The sequence below is a fragment of the Dendroctonus ponderosae genome, unplaced genomic scaffold (assembly GCF_020466585.1).
Source record: "Dendroctonus ponderosae isolate FM_Combo_2020 unplaced genomic scaffold, Dpon_F_20191213v2 Dpon_F_20191213_6, whole genome shotgun sequence".
Classification (NCBI taxonomy): domain Eukaryota; kingdom Metazoa; phylum Arthropoda; class Insecta; order Coleoptera; family Curculionidae; genus Dendroctonus; species Dendroctonus ponderosae.
Window position 1 is genome coordinate 1954356 of NW_026018814.1, and position 18332 is coordinate 1972687.

The window sequence follows — 18332 nt, forward strand, 5'->3', positions numbered from 1 at the left end:
AATCAGTAGACAAGTATTTTGAGCACTTTCGTTCGTGCGGCTTTATAACGTAAATAATCCGTGCCGAGAGGGTCAGAAACCATTTGGTAACTGCGCCTAAAACCTTCACGAACTGCAATCTTGAATGAGATTAAATGTTAAGTGTTGTTCAAAGTGCCGCGTCGTAAGAGGCGGGGTGTCGCGGCACATGGACACACAAGCGTCTTAAGACACATTATTACCCAGGCCTACAGCAAATCGACTACCAATGAAGACGCACGCAACTTGTAGTTGCGAAACGTTAGGGAGTGTTTTTTCGTCATCAGTTTTATATCTTCAAACAAAGTCAGCAGAAAAATGATGAATGCATGCAATAACCAAAAAATATCTTCATTGTCATCATCCATGTTTCAACAAACTGAACTTGAGTATTAAGCGGAGCTTTGATAGTCGCAACTTTATCTTTTACTCAAATAATTTGATGTTTACATATTCATATCAGGCCCAATATGTAAAACCCGAATTTGTCGCGTTTCATCACCTGTTCCGCTAATTAGTATCCAATTTTAAGTTTCAGCTTGTAGTGGTGATCGTCATGTGGTAAACTAGGTGTGTGTTACTTGCCGATATCCGTTCCACAGGTACAGTCTATATTTTCCAATAAATCAAATATTAATTAAAATTGCAATTTATTTCTACTCTCACTGGCTTAAATGCCCTTTGGTCCAACACAGTTAAAAAATAGCGGGAATACAAAATTAGTGATTTTCCCTTGAGTATCTTGAGTTTTCTTAGCTAGTTAATAGTTCAAATTTACACTTGCCATCTCTAGTTCGTTTATCTAGAGCTAAAGGCCTAGGTGATCTAGAATAGATGCGCTATGCCCTAAATTCCAACTGCACTAAATTCAAGGCTGTAACGCTAATCCCACATTTCCCAGAGGCTTCAATCGATGTCGAAGGACAATTTGCTCTATCGATTAAAATAGATAAATTAAATTGAGCAGAGAATCTAAAGCCGCTTGCGGTATTTGCATGTCCATTCATGGAAATTGGTCGCTTCAGAAGAGGAAAATTAACTTTCGATCCAGACTAGATAAAACTAATTTATATTTAAAACCGATCTTGGCGGCTTAAGCTACTTGCCGCTATGATCGGCAGGTCGTGTTACGTGTTTATGTAATTATAATTATAAACTTTATAATTGAGCAACTTTGATCAAGTTTATTATAATAGCTAAGTTTTGTTTGAGCAATAAATGTCGAATCAAATCACTTCGCCTACGCCATTACCGTGTTTAAATTGGCTCAATGTTTACCGAAATCACAAGATTAGACCGTTCATATTATCTCGTTCGGGCTTGATGTTACGAAATCGCCCGTAACGTAGGCACGTAATGGAAATCTATCAATACAAGAACTGAAACAAACAGGGAAATTATCGAAATAAAATCCATCCAGGGCTGGTTGAGTGAAAATGCTTGATAATTGTCTAAACCGACTTGAATTCAGAGCGTTTATTCTAGTTATTCCTGTTAAAATGCAAGTGTTAATCTTTGGAAATTTATCTCAACTGATCACTTAAACCAATGAAACGGATCGGCAGGATTTAATTAATACAATTGCGGCCGATCCTCTAACATAATCTACGCGCCCCGTATTATCATTAGAAAGAAATATAGCGGCCACAAATCTTTTGAGATCTAAACGTCTGCGGCGGATTTATCGGTTTGTGAAGCAAAATCCTGCCCGTGATCAAAATAACCGAGCTGTGGCCAGAAACTGCGATAAAAAATCCATAAACTTACTTCATATCGAAAATGCCCCTTTTCCGAAACTTCCAGTTAACTCTCAAATTAATTGGGGGCATTTCATCGATCCAAATAAATTTTTAACGTTTGCTGGGCGCTGTTTTCAGTTTGGCTCCAATTTGCCTCAATTTTACAAAAGGCTTAACAGATTAAAGATGTTACACATTGTTAAAACCCATCCTATATTTTCCTTGAAACTTTGTAGTCACTTGATCTTGCAATAATGACTAATAGGCGAATTAATCTTTTTTATCTCAATCAATATTAGCACTTTTATACGGAAATTAATACCAGAAAATCAACAGTTTATGTGCTTTGGCGAACTGCACAGGTGAGTCCCAACAAGAGCCAAACTTTTCACTTTATTGGGGCCCATAATGTATTTTTAAGGCTTCGTTACAAGTAAACTTTTTGAAAAATGTTCGCCCCTCTAATTGTGATTTGTTTCAGGGCCTGATTGAACTGCAAAAATGAAAGCTGTACTTCTGGCTTTGGCCTTTATTGGCACTTGGTGCGTTTCCAAAGGCCAAAATGATCTGACCATATCCACTGACTTCTTGACCCGCGTGAATTTCGACATTTCCGAAGCCCGAATTCCCAACTATCTAGTGGGAGTCATCTACGAGCGTCCCGTGCAGAAAGGTCTGTCTTCTGAAGCGATTTTAAGCCTCTACCGGGCCAATCAGACGTCGCTTAACACTACTCAGACCATTCTGAGCCAGTTGAACATCACCCAAACTCGGATGTTCAGTATCAATGGGCTTAACTATACTTTGGAGCTGTTCAACTGGACCTTTTCGCAATTCTACACTACTCTTACTGCAAATTTGAATTTGACCGGCCAAGTAGCCCTAAGGAATGCCCTGATTGCCCTGCAAATTGATGCAGACGCATTTTCAAGCGGTCTGAACTTTGGTCAGCCTGATCCTTGGACGGTGTTTATCCAGGGCAACTTTACCTTGGAAAACCTGCAGGCAGCCTGCAACGCAGCTAATATTACTCTGGAAGTTCTTTGGGAGCAGATCAGGAATTTGTTCCTGGAAAGTGCCAGCAGGTATGAAGTGCTCGATTTTGTCCAGCTGCTGATCAACCACGGCATTGGACAGTCGCAAGCCTTGATTATTTGGAACGTCGTTCCTGTTACTGTAGACCACGTCTACAGTTTGCCTGTATTCAATCAAGTTATCACGAACTTCAGCACGCGAGTGAACAGCCAGACAGCATTGGGAGTGTTGATTAGTCCCCAAGAAGTGGTTATTCACAGAGAAATTCATGACATTTTCATCGACGATAGAGAACTGTTGGACATTTGGGCAAATACTCTCGTGACGAGAACTAGATTAAACATCGGCATCATCAATCACACCATCTACCATAATCTGGTGGTTCTACGACACAACGTTGAAACACCTTTCACCAATCTAACAACCATTAACGTAACTGCGGTTAACTCCAATCTGACTAACTGCAGTTATGTAACGTTCCAGAATAATGCCATTTTGGTCACCAGCGTCCCGACAGCTACTTTCGTCAATGATACCTATGAAATACCACGCAATGTGATAACCAACGTTTTCTCTGGAAGTGCTTTGGTGTGCAACAACACTCTCTTTGGCCTGGTGAGAGGAGTTGAAGGCGAAGTGATCATTGCTGATGCCTTCTCGGACTTTGTCGCTCCTGCCAGCTCAGCCCAGTTACTGCAAGGGCTCAAAGCAGTTATTTTTGGAGGTTTTGCTTTGCTGCTGATGTCCAAAAGTGTTATCTTTTAAATGAGATTCAGGTTTTGGGGTCGTGTACTTTCCGGTTCATTTTACCTTTTGACCAAACACAGTATTTTTTCATGTCCGCTGGTTTCTCGTAGTAATTTAAAGTGTCTTCATAAATCTTAGCTTAAGACATTGTATTATTTATGTGAGTGTAAACAATTGCGAGGTCAATTCAGGGACATGTTACCAAATAATTTAAAACGTTGAAACTTTCCTGTGGAACTTGAGGAGAAACAATTTCCTGCTATCTTGTTCAAATAGTGTTTCGACATTGTTCAACTAATTACCTCGAAGTTCTCCATGTCGGATTGATCTTTTTGCAAATATTTAATCTGTTGTAATAAAGTTTTCTTAACTAGTCAGTGTTGGTGTATTTTTTGCAAAATTCTCAATTCCAGTAATAGAAATCGAAGAATTATCTATGCCTCGCTCACGAAGATGAGCGTGGTTCATCCCAGTCCACACAAATGATCAGAACGCTCGACTGATCATGAGGAGTTAAAACTAGGCCAAACAATTCCAGAACTTCAAACAACTTCTCAATGATTAACTGAAACTGGTGAGTTTTTCTGGCTTTTAGGTCGTCATGAAAAAGAATTTCTTCCGGACGTTGTTCTTGCTGCGCTGAACAAACCGCCTCTGAAGATGCAATGACTTGTGCCTGGTCTGCTGAAAAAATGCTTTCCATCACCACACAAGAGCCAGAAAAATGTCCTCATTACAAAATGGAAATGCAAACATTATTTTGCATTAGAAATTGCTTATTAATATCGGGCCATTTTTCGCTTTGGCCCACATTGAGCCATTTCGCCAAACTCTCTCCCATTTAATGACTCCGGAACTCGACACCACAAATATCCAATTTAACCGCTCTAATTAATTTAGTTTCAAAACAAGGGCTGGTTATTAATTGCTCAAAAGGTTGCTTTTCCCATAAATTTTCCTCGACTTTCTTTTTGACTTCATGAGAATCAATTTTCCAGTCAGCTCTTTGAAATGTATTAGAAACCAAGTAAAAACGCCCTAAGTTGTAGTTTGGAAAGGCCAATTTCCAGTAATGGGTAAAACACTTTGCGTTTTAAGTGGTAATTCACACATATGCCTTTTTTCACACTTTGTCAGCCCGAGCAATCTCTTCCGAGTCCCCAAATTAAATTCGCTTTCCACTCACAAAAAGCTTACAGTTTTGCGTTATTAAACCGCCCATGTAGGCACATCACGCGAGGCAAAAAATGGGCTTCAGGATCCCGTCCTTATGAGAAGAACATCTAATTAGATTCAAATTCAGCCAGACGTTTCAGTAATTTGATTTTAATCCTGGTTGACATGCAGCTAGTTGTTTTTAAGTATTCCCTTTCCTGCAGATGGAGTTTTTTGCTTCCGTGTCCAAAAGAGCCATCAATTCAGCCAAATCAAGCGAAGGAGTCTGATCAATAAACGAACAGGGAAAATGGAGTTAAGCGAAAGCTCCATTTCCATCAATTAGGCGTCTTTCAGTGTGCTTAATTGCGCCATTGATGGCAGGAAATAATCAAATTAAAATATAAATCTGAAGCGAATTGAAATGTAACTATTTCGTATGCTCAGGAGGCTGGAATAAATGTCATTCCACTTCCATCGGACGGCTTCTGGAACCTAAAAACATTGCAACTGAAAATAGCGATAAATATGAGAAAGAAGTTTTAGGATGTCCATTACTCAGCAGCTTTTTTCCTGCTTTGGTCAGCATCTAGAGCAATTAATCGCTGTCAGGGGTTTCTCCAATCAAAGACTAAGTAAACCGTAAAATCTGATACAAGAGAAGCTGTTTTGAGCCGGGAAAAAATCGCCGTTGAAACTGATATGAAACAATCTACGAACAGTAGTGGTGGGCCCATACAAATCATTACTGAAATGTGCAATTTTCTGATAAAGCCACTTGGCTAATGGAGCATCCTCTTTCCAGGCTCGTCTGGATCCCACTCAAATGAACCGAATTTTTTTCTCTGGAATTTCTCAATGAGAATCGAACACGCCTCGTTTCGCAAGCGCGCTACAAACCCCGACTCTAGGGTAAGCTGAACGCTGAGTTCAGTTTGGATCGGCTATTTTGACGCGAAAGTTCTTGCTTGTTGTCGCTTCGATTGCCGATTCCTGGAGAAGACTCAAAAAGTAAGTTATGACACGAAAGATACCTGATTTTGTTCAATTTAGTCCAGGCTGGATTAGGGGATTTTCTATTAGTGAATTTTAACAGAAGCTCGTACCAAATGGCTCTAGAGTTGCAATGTTCCATTTACTCTTAACAATTTCCCTACGCAGTTTGCAAAAATACTTTCTCTCAATTTTTTGTTTAGTTTCAACAACTGTCGTTGCCTCATCTGGAAAATTAGTTTAATCAACATCCCCTGAAACAATCGTATAAATAGTCAAACAATAGATCATAAAACGAATTTAATGAAATTTCCCGACAAAGAGATATAGTTCAAATGCGGCCTTTACATTTCATCGGGTAGGTTCCGCCTCTGACAGATGTTTATGAAATGTATTGTAGCTTCATCTGAAAATATTATTTATTTTAATAATATCTGTATGTTATTGGGCGCACAGTAAATCACGTCCATTTATATAAAACATATTGTCAAAACAAAAGTCTATTTCTACCGGGAATTGAAATTAAAAACAATGTTTCTAAAAGCGCTTTTATAAATTTAACGATTTCAGTTTGTTTGTTTTACTACAACATATTTTACCAAAAATCATTTAGCAACTATGCATTTAAACTAGTTATTTACTTTCATCGCCTCCGTTATCAGCTGGGTTTATTTATCAAAATTATTTAGCTAAGTCTAATCGCAACCAAATAACAATAGTTTGGTTCAATTGCTAGCGCGATTCTAGAACAATTGCTGGATAAACAGATTCGTTTTACTGCTTTTGGAAATTTTCGTAAAGCAGTTTCTTCTGAACTTGTAACATGAATAGAAAAGTGTAGCACAGTCACTGTGTCAATTGATTAAAAGTTGCTTCTTCTACTGAAATTTTAAAATTAATTTTTTATTTTATTTGATGCAATTGCTGTTTTGATACTGCATCGATGATACGGCCAATCGAAGCTCAGGAATCGATTAGCTGACCTACATTATTGAATGAATAAATAAAATGAACAATAACACCATTACTTTCCATTAGAGTGGCATTAGAGTGACAAAATATTTGTCGTCAAATGCATTAGAGTTACTTTGATAAACCAAATTATTTTCATATTTATAAATTTCTCTGTGTTTTTCCCATTACTTACTGGCGAATTACAAATTGTTCAACGGTGAATTTCAAGGTTTTGAATGCACCTCAATTAGCATAAAAAATCTGCTAATGAGTTAACAAAAATTATCAAAAATAATATTTAAGGAAGTAAAAATGGTGGTGCAAGTAACCACCATGATCCGATCTATGGGGCTCCAGAAGCTCAGCTTTAGATCTCTGAGGACTAAAGTTAGGAGTTTTTGAATTCAGATTTGCAAACTTTTCTGTAGCACGAAGTTTAAAAAAAAATGCAAAAATGTATGAACAAACGATATTTTACAATCGAGTAAAGTGTATTCTTTGGCTGCCCAAACTTTCAAAAATTGCTCTGCTTAGGCTTTAAAGTTATGCATTTTTAAAGCCTGAGGTGTACTTAAGCTCAAACGGCTCTCAGTTCTTAACAAGCAACTTTACCTTGAAACGAACCAAAAAAAAAACTTGTACCCTCAAAGGAATAAAACTTGCTCCAATCGAACACGATATATATATTATTATTATAGTCCGATCTATGAATTGACGAAAGCTCAGTCTTGGATGTACAATTTGGAATTTTTTAAAGTCAGATTTCCACATTTTGCGGTGGCAGAAAATTTCAAAATTTTGCAAAAATTGATATTCGCTCCCAGTCAATCGAAATTTTGTACAATCATCTAGTGAAGTCTCTTCTTTTGTTGCCCAAAGCTTAAATTTTTTGTCTGCTTGAGTTTTTTTAGTGCAGAAGCTCTGCGAATTTATTCAATTCTTTTATTATCATCAGCTGAAACCGCGCCTATTTTTAAGAAGCTCATCTGCTCCAACTTTAATTTTCCGAATTTTTCCAGGCAGATGTTTCAAAAGCCAAATTTGCATCTGAGCAATTGCGCTGTTCAAGACATCTGAATTTTCTACTTCGTTTCACTTCCTCCAGTCATTTAGCAACTTTACAGTCTAATAAGAAATTTCGCAACTCCTTCACGTGAAATATACACCCCTAGTTTGGCTTCTTCCGTTTTCCTCAAAAAGTAATTAAATTTACGACCCAATTGCCACCTTCGCAGCACTGGCGCTTTAATGGTCCGCTATAACTAAAACAGTTTACGTCTGAATTTCCAAAGCGAAAAAACCAATTGATTTTATTTGTAGTTTATAGGGAGCAATTTATTTAGTCAAGCCATAATAAAACCAATTTGCGTATTAACATTCAGGTGAATGCACTCGATTTCCCGATAAGGAAAGCTTTATGGAGATTACAAACCCTTGTCATTTCCGCAATTTACGTGTATGTGAGTGTGTACAAGGGAAATTTGCGCTGGGTTTTCTTCAGAAAACCGGGATTTAACTGGGCAAGAAGAGGCGTTTATTAAAGGAAATTTAACAACAGCAAACACATAAATGTGTGCCGTAAACAGTTCTTCCCAAGAACATACATAAAGCGATTTTGTTATTCGTTTGGATTAATAAACAGCCACGATTTGAACAAAGCGATATAAAATGATCATTATCTCGTAAATTTCATACTCGCAGGCGATTTTTATGATTATTTATTTAGCTTACAGTCTCATCTGCAGGTTTATGGTTGAATGGTCTGGCTCGTAATTTTCGAATGGATGTTGGTGACTAGAAAATATTCAGACTGACTGGAATAATTTATATGAAAAGCCAAGAAACCCTTTTAGTCCACTTTATCACTCACGGGGCTCCAAGATTACCTTAATGTGCTTGAGGGATGGCCTTTGCAAGGCTCGTCCGATTTTACAAGCTCCAATTAAACAAGCTCATCCCGGAGCCTGCGGGACTAATAAATGTGAGATGTTGGCTAATAATATCTATATGGTCCTCATCAACATGTTTATTATCCTAGTTTCTATAATGATAAAGCGCACAGCCAAGGGCCAGAGATAATTGAGTTACAGATAAAACACACGAGCTGTTTGCTCTTCATAACAACAAACAAAATAAACTTAAAGCTTTATCGGTCAGTTGCTACACGCTCGTACACAAACACGATATTTAGCGTTGAAACTTTCCAGGATTTTGGCTGTTAAATAAACAGAAAATGAATTTATTTCAGGAAATAAAATAGCCGAGAAGACTAAGTTATTATTTGCACAAATCACGTTTTTCACAGTCGCTTTGCGACTTTAATTTGCCGCGAATTGATACGCTTACCATCAATTTCCAGAACGAATTTATTTATTTTTTACATATTATTCCATACTTAATTGCGGCGTTTATTTAGGGAGCCAATAGAAGATTCCCTGCTTTTTCAGGGACTTGCAAAATTTAGCGGCTTTAGGTTGGGCCACACGCAAAAATCAGTGCCCACAATTGATTTTTTCTTTAATTTGTTGACATGTTTTTGAAAGGTTATCGGGATTGTTCGTGATGCAACCGTCCAGAACTCTACATCAGCCAGTATCAGGCCATTCTCTTGTTTATTTAATTAAATATAAATTATTTACAAAAATGGAAAACATTGTTTGAATAGATTCGATCATAATAATGACAGTGCTGATTAGTTTTTGTTGCACAACGAAATGAAATTTTACTAAACTTACCTCCACCTACATTGGCAATCGAGGATGAACGCAAAGATTTATCGCATGGAATAGAGCGTACTTTTCAAGTTTCCAGTTGCGACAACTTAAACACCACTCAAGGAGTTATTGGCCTGAAATGCATTCGAATTACCCACTCACTAAGTGCTTATATGCATCAAGCTATTAAAGTTGAAAGTATCAGGGATACTCGACGTTTCAGAGCCTTGAATGTGTTTTAAACTCCTCGCAACAACCGGTGTTGGAACAATAAGCACAATGCACAATTGTTAGCCGGGAAACTTTGATATAATCCAGTTTCACGTTAAGAAATTAGTTTTCTACTCGCTCTGGTACATCGGGCGCGAAAGACAGAGACACTGCGGTTTCCATGGGGATTTGTATGTGGCTCTCACTCCTGAGCATTAGGCCGCGTGGTTTGAATAGTTCAGTCGTATTACGAGGGGTGGTTGTTTTTTTTTAAGGACGCTGACTATTACCGGCAATTTAATGAAACGAATACAATTTTCCACCATATACAAAGGCATTTCGTTATATGTATATTCGTAAAGTAGTAATTAACACTTAATTTTGCATTGATGATGCGCTAGGTAATAATGCGCTAAAAGTAGATATATCCGTTACATTCTATTGTTGTTATTCGAAAATTGGAAATAAATGCCCTATCCTTCGGTTAGTAACAATAACATAAATAACTCTCTAACTAAATAATCACACTTAATGTCCCGATTCGGTAATATTGGCTGGACCAGTTGATAACAGTGTTCAGATAAATAATTTAATTGTTTACAAATCTAAACCGACAATAATTTTGAAAGAAAAATATCAGCCGGTTTTTCGGTATAAATGGGGCTCGGGCTTCGAACGTTTATTATTACCCGTTGAAGACATCTGAAAGAAGCTTCTTGGTAAAGACATCCTCCGAATCAACCACTATGAAGTATTTAGTTGTGCTTTCGCTTTGCTTGGCTGTTGTGAGTGCCGCGGTAAGTTTTCCTTTTATTAATTTGCTCAAATCCCAACTTTATGCAGATTTTCCACTTTAAACAATATTCATTGCTTTCTCAAATCTTTACGTGCACATCAATCTCTAGCTCTGTATGCACTTTTTGTACAAACTGGCCTAATTAAATAAAACTCTAAAGGCCCTGACCAAGGAAGAGATCAAAGAGCGCTTGAAGGCCGCTCATGATAAATGCCAAGCTGATCCTCAAACCGCCATCGATGAGGCAGCTTTGAAAGCCTTCAAAGACTCAAAGGGCAAGGGCCAGCTTCCAGCCAACATGGGACCTCACGATCTTTGTATTTCCAAAGCCCTCAAATGGCAAAACGCTGATGGAAAAGTCAACAAAGAGTTGATTAAGGAAAGAATCACTGATAATGTAGCGGACGCATCTAAAGTCGATGCTATCGTAAACGAATGTGCTGTTGACAAGGAAAATGAGATCGCCACCGCCGAGAATCTCTTCAAATGCTTGCTTAAACATCACGCAACTGCCGTCCACGGCCATTAAATGTTCACTTCATTGTGCCAATAAAATGAATAAATAATTTCGTTACTTTGGTTGTTTCTGTTTGGAAAACTTGCCCTAATCCAACGCCAAAACAAAAATGTTGAACGCAGTTTCTAGATATATTAGGCACTATCCAAACATGATGATTTAAAAGCAGTACAAAAGTGTCAAACAAAATAAATACAGCAATTAGAAATTAAATTATATACAAAGATTAACGTAAAATTTGATGCTAAAACTCAATAGAATTTGTAGTAAGGCACCTATCAAGATTCAAAGCGGTTTCCTGCAGTGTTGATTTGCTGGATTTGCACTCCGTAAAGATGCTGTCGACATTGTCCTTTTGAGGTTTGGCACTGGAAATTTTCTTTTTAAGCTTGTCTTCGTCCACAGTATTATCAGCCTTCAGCAAGCCGATGCCTGCAAAATTAAACCGTGAAAAATGCCGAAAAGTCGCCAATACAAATCCCCAAACTACCTTTAAAAACGCACAATTTATGGTCCCCAAAATTGGCCGGCAAATCCACTTGTTTATGTTTTTTCAGTTTCCGTATAATGGAAGCATCCACACGAGTTTCGTCTTTTTTCTGGCATTCTTTGAAAACCTTTTTATACGATTTAGGCTTTTCTTCGTCATTTGACTTGTTTTTCTTCGCTGAGACAATCTGAAAGCACATTGAGTTGGGCATAAGCAGCACATAAACCGATTAAACGGCACATACCAAAGTAAAGGCAATGAGAACGATGCACAAAACCACCAAAACCTTCATTTTCACACCACTAAGCCTTATTCTGCAGCTCTATGACTGGACTGGTTCTTCTGCATACTATCGCAGTTCAAGACTTTATCAGCGGGTCAGAAACTTGACGATTTTTCATTTTATGCGCTATATCTCCATATGAAAGCCCGAGTGGTTATTGACTCATGTTCCAAGAGGAGATTAATAATTCGTCAACAACTTTATACTTAGTTATTAATTGTCGGGAGATTTTACCGGTTTAAACTGCAACTATCAACGATTCACTTACTTAATTAATGTCGCAGTGCCCAGATCAGTTTAATTATTTGTGGCCGAACTGCCTAAGGAAGGAAGCATGTTTCGCTCTAAATTACCTGCTATTCCCATTATTGAAGGAAATGCTCATGGTTGTTTGGGAAATTATTCCAATCTAGATGCTCTTAGCCGGGAAAATGGCTCAGCGGTTAATAGATTTCGGGATTTTGCTGGAAAATTGGCTCAGGAGCTTCGTTTATTCATGATTATATTATTATACTAACACCTAAAGTCCACATCCTCTTAAGCAGTTTATTTTGTAATTAATTCTGCTGAAGGTTTCAGAGCAAAAATACGACCTGGCAAACTGATGAATATGATTTGAATAAACAACCTGTTCAATAATTGAATCAAATACAAACTCTTGTGTCCATCAAATATTTAAACAATTCGACATGCCATTCGGAGCCCTCTGAACTCTACCAGATCTGAACTGATGTTTGCAAACTTAATTGGGCTGTATTTAATTCCGAAACTAATGCAATTTGGCAAATGGGAGCAAATTTAAATAAAAACACAGCAGGATCAAATTAAATTTCTTCCTGTAAGGAGACGGCTAACGTTGTTAGACTCGAATCCGCGCCACTTCAGGTGGACTGAATTCTACTCAACAGGGCGCAAACAATCTTGATTATTCCCTGATTAAAATCATTCGCAGGATAATCTATTAGCAGATCTAGAACGAAGTGTTCTATAGTTTGCAGGAAAGCTTCTGCCGCCTTAGGGGCTTCAAAGTTTATTTACAGAATAAATAGTAGGAATCTAACAAGGTTTAGAAGCAACTAAGGACACTATTGCCCAACTATTAGGAACAAAATCAATTCAATTTCTATTTTATTTAATTATAGAAATAAATTCAAAACTAAACACTTGGACAAAAAAATAAATGTCTTCACAGTTTAATGATGATGCTGAGGAGCAACATGGCCAGCCAGCGACAGAACATGTTTCTCTTCCAGGCACTTAAATAGATGGTTAACCGTTTCTTCAGTGCTGGCGTGATCAACAGCGCATTCTTTTGCAATTTGATCAATTTTGGCGCTTTCGCTAACAACGTGGCCGGCATGAGTTTTGACTCCGTTTACATTCACTTTCCCTTCAGGAGTAACCAAATGCAATCCTTTGGCCATGCACAGATAATGTTGAGAAGCGACTTCATTGTGGCATTCTTTGTGCACCGAATCCAGTCCATGCGGATCATGAGCCTGGAAACGCATACATTTTAGCATTTAACTGGAACATAAAAGCTGATTACACTCACCAGAGCCATCACCAAAAGGGCACAAAAAACTACCAAACTTTTCATGCTGACTGTGAACCTCAACTTTTGCCTGAAATTTTTGAACACAAATTCGATTGTATCAATGTATATTTATAGCTGGAATTCAAGAGTATTTTTTATTCAAGAGTGAAAAGGTTATCGTGTTTAGATAGTCGTTCATCCATCGAAGAACCTTTCCAGTTAAAGAGTTTGATAAAGTTAAGCGATAAAAGCACAGTTAGTGCATCATATGCATTGACGACAATATTTCTGTAAACAGTTTTAATGAATAATTCTTATGCTAAATTTAAGGTCGCGAGACCATTAAGGCTGACCCTTAGTGTACTGTTCGTATGAAATTAAAACTGTTAGTAGAATCGTGTCAAGGAAGGAATGCGTTAAGTGAGTATGGATTCAAATGGTTTTGCTGTTGATTGTAATCATCAATCATGGGAATGTTTAATGGGGAATTTAAACTTTCTTAGGTAACAAGGAGAATAAAACTGAAAGCATGCATTTTCCTCTTTAGTTTTCTTCGCAGCAGAGCAATCGTTAACGATCTGATCAATTTTTCAGTGCTTTGCTAGTGCCTTTGGGCGCTTCTTTGACTCCAGCACTGTTAATGCGGTCTTCGTTGTCCTGCAGGATCATTTTCAACATGCAGTTGGCTTGCAGGCCAAAATTAGCTGGAAGCTTTCGCCTTTCTTCAGCTGATCGAAAATTTCCTGTGGGACATGAGTGTTTGGTGATTGTTTGGCACTGTTGATGAACTCTATCCCAAAGGTCTYGCACTTTGAAATGGGTAATTGGGATCTGATAGCCTACCAAAGATGCGGCGAGAAGAACAGTGAAAACAACAGCAAGTGACTTCATTTTTCCAGATTTAGCGCGGTATTAATGTGTTCTTTACGTCCGCCGGTTTTATATGGTGGATTTWAWARRAAAAAATTAAAGGCCAATGGATCATGAGGTTATTTCACTATCGTTGCAAATTCCAGAAAAGAACATACTTTCGGGAAATCTGCTAATACCACTGCAAAAGATGTTGTAACAATGGAGCTTTCAGATAGATATTAATTTTGCCTGTGTTGGGTCGCCAAACTATCCTTTTGCGGCATTTTTATTAAGCACACAAAATAGAAATTTCTCAATAAAATAACAGTCCATGTGCATTAATTGATATATAACTATGCTGTAAACCACTACTTACATTTTAGCACAGCCCATTTCAATAATGCATATTTTATGTGAATTCTGTAGGAATTATTGAGCAGCGAATATTAACTAAGTACTTGACTGGACTTAATAAAATTGTCAATTGCTAAGTGTCCTCTAAGGTTGTTGAACTGATGAGATATGTTCTTTTCAGACTGATCTCCTTGAACTTTGCTCTTCATCGAGAGACCGGTAAGTGTGTTAAATGAGAAATAAGCCAAAGCTTTCGTTCAAAGTTAACCAGATAGCAGTGCGAATGTTTGCTAAAATGACTACATTTATTATCACAAAAACGTGTTTTGATTATATACTAAATCTTACTTACAGCCATTGATATGCCTTCTCTTAGATGTTAAGAAACTAAGTCATTCCATGCACTTTCAGGAAAAGTTACAAACCTAATTGCAACATTACGGATTGCAAGTACAATTAATAATTACCCTTAATATGAATAACATGAATAAACAGGAAGAGTATTAGTCGCCCCATTACCCCACACAAAAATTAGGGAAATAAAAAACAATCTAAAATCTAAATGATAAGTATTTCCTTTCGCGTAGGTATATAAATCGTGATGTCGATTCCCTATGGTTAAATACTGTCCAAATAGTTGTTTTATAAGCAAAAGTAGAAATTGAATTTTCCATTAATAGCCAAATGATGAGGTGTCTATTTTTAGTGGCAATTATTCTTGTTGCCGTCAGGGTAAGTTATTGATTTCGTTTGATTTATCGAACTGAAACACCATGGATCAACAGGTCAAGACTAAATTTATTTTTTACTCTAATGCACTTTTACAATTTGAGCTTTGACTTCCTAGTAGCCGACTTTTTTGCGATATTACTATCACACTTCTTTCGTCCTTCAACAGCAATAACATTAATTAAAATGTGCACTTTTCAACGATAGCAGCTTTGTGTGCTAATAAGCAGGGTTTTCTTCAATTCAAGGCCCAAATACTGAGCCAATCGGAAAAGGAAAAAATGAGAGCGATCCACGAGGGTTGCATGAAGGAAACAGGGGCAGATCAAGCCTTAATCCACAAAGCGGTTAAAGGTGAATACGTGGACGATCCGAAGCTGAAGAACCAAATTTTCTGTGTGACTCAAAAAATCGGTTTCACCGACGAATCAGGGGAAATTATGAAGGACCTAACAGTGAAAAAACTGACCGAAAAGTTCAAGAACGAGAAAGTGATTAATGCTGCTGTTGAAAAATGTGTCGATAAGAAAGCCACTCCGAGTGACACTGCTTTTGAGTTTGTAAAATGTTTACACTCGTACGCCCCAGAAGGTCTCGACATTATGACTCTAATGGCTTAGAGCGGTTTAATTAGGGCAAAATTTAATGTAATAGAGTTTCAAATAAACACCAACCACACTGTGGGGAAATTTATTCAATTTTTCTTACCGACTTTGGAGGATTAAATTTGGGTTGGTTAATAAGCGCCAAATTACACCTGAAAACTACTGTACGTATTTTTCAAAAGCTTAACAAGAGGAAACGGCAGCAACAAAGCAAAATGGAACGGATAAGCTGACAACCGCTGGTTAATTAAGAAGTATTAAGTTATTAACCAGCCGGTTGGAAGCGGATTGAAGGAGCGAAGTTTATAATTAAACGAAATTGAGGAGAAACGTGCCAGATTTCAAACAGTGCATCCAGGAACCAAAAAAATGTTTAAAAAATCATAAATTTCTCTATGAACTATTTAGGATTTATTGGTTTAAATGGGATTTATCAGGTATGGACATGACTGGGAAAAGCAAAGTTGTTTTGATGAGCAGAATTGAAAAATTTTATATTCCACTGCAGTGTTTTTGTGGTGAAGATCCGATGTTGTGAAAACATGCAAATTAAGTGAATTGCAAAACGTATTACCTAAAACCGCAGTCGCCTGATATTGAAACGAGCATCTTAAACCACACAAACCACTTTGAAGCGCGAGAAAAAAAAAGATTTCTAAACCTTCCATGTGTCTGACGAGTCATATTATAATTAGCAAGTTTGCATGAATATAAACGATATTATTGCCATCCTTTTAATTTATTAATCCTTCATGATTCGGCAATATTTAGATTATCCTTCACGTGCATGAGCTTTAGTGGCATTTAATWTTYCCGATAATCAATATTTGGAGAAGCTTTCTCGGCTATGGCTTGAAACTGGTGAGTTTTCGGGCTTTGAGGCCCTCATCTTCAAACGTGATCTTCCCGAAAGCTTGCACTGGGCTTTTGCATTTTTTTTGCAAAGTTTAGGTTGGTCGCGATAATTTTCTCCCAGTTTCAATCAATTCTTGCAAACTCTGTCCTGTGAAGAGCGGAATGAAATTCGAAATCGTTTGGCTAAAATTAATTTTTCGGTTCCTGATTACAACATCGAAAACCGGAAGTTTGCGGCAACTAAACTTGGAACTTGATATAAATTTCCGCAAATTTACTACTAGAGACAAGCGCTTTGCCAGGGCATGGCTGGAGCCGAGTTTGCATATTTTGCGAAAATAAATTCCCCCAACAAAGAAACAGCATCATTACTTTCCATGTGCTGGGGGCGAAATAACCACTTTATCAGTTGTAATTGTTGTAAAGCKTTTTAATGCTTCATGTTAATCTTTTAAGGAAAACTGCTGAACATTCTGCAACTGCAAAATACCCAATTAGTGACAATTCAAACCGGGATATTTCAWCCCGGCCAACATTTTTCCGCAGTCGGGACGCAAACAGCATGCGTATCCATGTTACGAAACCCATTTAGCCGACTTTCCCTTCATAATAATTCAATGAAATGCTCAAATGGAACAACAAAGCCACACGGGATGGAATAATAAAATCCAATTTGACCATCTCTCGTTTGAAATGGAGTGACAAATGACAAACACGGCGAACAGAAAGGGCGACGCTCTTTAAAAGCCTCTCTTTTTGTGTGCCGCAGGAACGATTTGCAAAACAAATTCTGCTATAGGGTTGCTAGTTTGCTCCAAATGTTTCACGCAGTGTAGGGGATATGAAAGATGCAAAATCGGGCTTTGAAAAAACTCGACAATTTAGTTAGTTATTTGTGAGCGGTACTAATCTCGATTATCCAGGGGCGATATAGAGCGAAAAACACCTGAAGAGAGCGAATAGGCTTGAAACCGGTCTCGGGGGTGCCTGATGCATACCTATAGAATCTAGGATTTGAGCTGAAAAACATGCAAGGAACAGTAAGAATTTTATTCCACGTGGAACAATCTACTGGTTTTTCCTTTTCGTTCGTTTTCAACAGTTGTTTGAAATAATATAAAATAGACAAAACGATTGGGAGCAATTAGCAGTCACACCATACACAAATCATCAATGGCCTGGCTACGGGATTAGAAAAAAATTCAATTAAAAGCTAATTGTATTATGAAGGAATCGTTCACATTGTTCGAGTGATTACCAAAGAGTTACAGGCAAAAACAATAAAATTGCCTCTGTTGACATTGACTGGTAGTAATTAAATTTCACACGGATATTCTTGTTAATTTGTGGACGTATGATCACTTTTCAAGGAGCGCTGGTCGTGTTGTTGCAAATTAATTAATTAATTAATTAATTAAGAATTGAGACAATGCAAAAATTTTCTTATTTCCAAAAATACCTTGTATGGCAACCGAATTGTTTTCTATATTTAGTCATCTCGCTTCCAAAGTCCAAGTTCAAAGATTTCTATCGGTTTAATTGCATCATCAAATGAAATTATTTAAACGTATTATAATAAAAACGGCACACAATGACTTAATGTAAATAACAACCTGTTTTTCACAGTTTGTGCTGTTATGGGCGATATTAATCGGTCTGTGCTCAGCTCGTCTATTTTCGTCATCAGGAAGTCGGCTTAATTATTTTGTTGTAGTCAAATGTGGGAAATTTTTAATTCAATCAATTTGG

At 37.5% G+C, this 18332-nt stretch overlaps 6 protein-coding genes across 9 annotated transcripts in view; 4 read left to right on the forward strand and 2 right to left on the reverse strand.

The window, feature by feature from the left end:
- Nucleotides 1-387: 387 nt before the first annotated feature.
- Nucleotides 388-3916, forward strand: LOC109536471. Of its 2 annotated transcripts, none has more exons than XM_019902703.2 (2): nucleotides 388-620; nucleotides 2239-3916. In XM_019902703.2, the coding sequence occupies exon 2, from the start codon at nucleotides 2259-2261 to the stop codon at nucleotides 3555-3557; it is 1299 nt and encodes a 432-aa protein (XP_019758262.2). In that variant the 5' UTR covers nucleotides 388-620; nucleotides 2239-2258; the 3' UTR covers nucleotides 3558-3916. The 2 variants fall into 2 exon arrangements, with proteins under 2 accessions (XP_019758262.2, XP_019758263.2); XM_019902704.2 differs by lacking the exon at nucleotides 388-620 and adding an exon at nucleotides 2039-2119.
- A 1639-nt stretch (nucleotides 3917-5555) lies between these two features.
- The window catches only part of LOC109536321 (calbindin-32), a 35288-nt gene continuing 22511 nt past the window's right edge, over nucleotides 5556-18332 (forward strand). The window contains exons 1-2 of one of the 3 annotated variants that reach the window (XM_048667313.1): nucleotides 5556-5705; nucleotides 14576-14613. The gene's annotated coding sequence lies outside the window, so the exon portion shown is untranslated. Of the gene's footprint in view, nucleotides 5706-13398; nucleotides 13609-14575; nucleotides 14614-18332 lie in introns of those variants that run through there. The other 2 variants (XM_048667314.1, XM_048667315.1) reach the window with 2 other exon arrangements.
- On the forward strand, nucleotides 10048-10936 carry LOC109536324. The gene is made up of 2 exons (XM_019902493.2): nucleotides 10048-10362; nucleotides 10522-10936. Exons 1-2 carry the CDS (start codon nucleotides 10312-10314, stop codon nucleotides 10888-10890), a joined length of 420 nt encoding a protein of 139 aa, XP_019758052.1. The 5' UTR covers nucleotides 10048-10311; the 3' UTR covers nucleotides 10891-10936.
- Nucleotides 10991-11813, reverse strand: LOC109536323. Its single transcript, XM_019902492.2, has 3 exons — nucleotides 11613-11813; nucleotides 11369-11555; nucleotides 10991-11310 (listed from the first exon to the last, which is right to left on the reverse strand). The coding sequence occupies exons 1-3, from the start codon at nucleotides 11658-11660 to the stop codon at nucleotides 11123-11125; spliced, it is 423 nt and encodes a 140-aa protein (XP_019758051.1). The 5' UTR covers nucleotides 11661-11813; the 3' UTR covers nucleotides 10991-11122.
- On the reverse strand, nucleotides 12767-13315 carry LOC109536329. The gene is made up of 2 exons (XM_019902498.2): nucleotides 13207-13315; nucleotides 12767-13150 (listed from the first exon to the last, which is right to left on the reverse strand). The coding sequence occupies exons 1-2, from the start codon at nucleotides 13249-13251 to the stop codon at nucleotides 12845-12847; spliced, it is 351 nt and encodes a 116-aa protein (XP_019758057.1). The 5' UTR covers nucleotides 13252-13315; the 3' UTR covers nucleotides 12767-12844.
- Nucleotides 15034-15816, forward strand: LOC109536325 (B2 protein). The gene is made up of 2 exons (XM_019902494.2): nucleotides 15034-15126; nucleotides 15372-15816. Exons 1-2 carry the CDS (start codon nucleotides 15079-15081, stop codon nucleotides 15741-15743), a joined length of 420 nt encoding a protein of 139 aa, XP_019758053.2. The 5' UTR covers nucleotides 15034-15078; the 3' UTR covers nucleotides 15744-15816.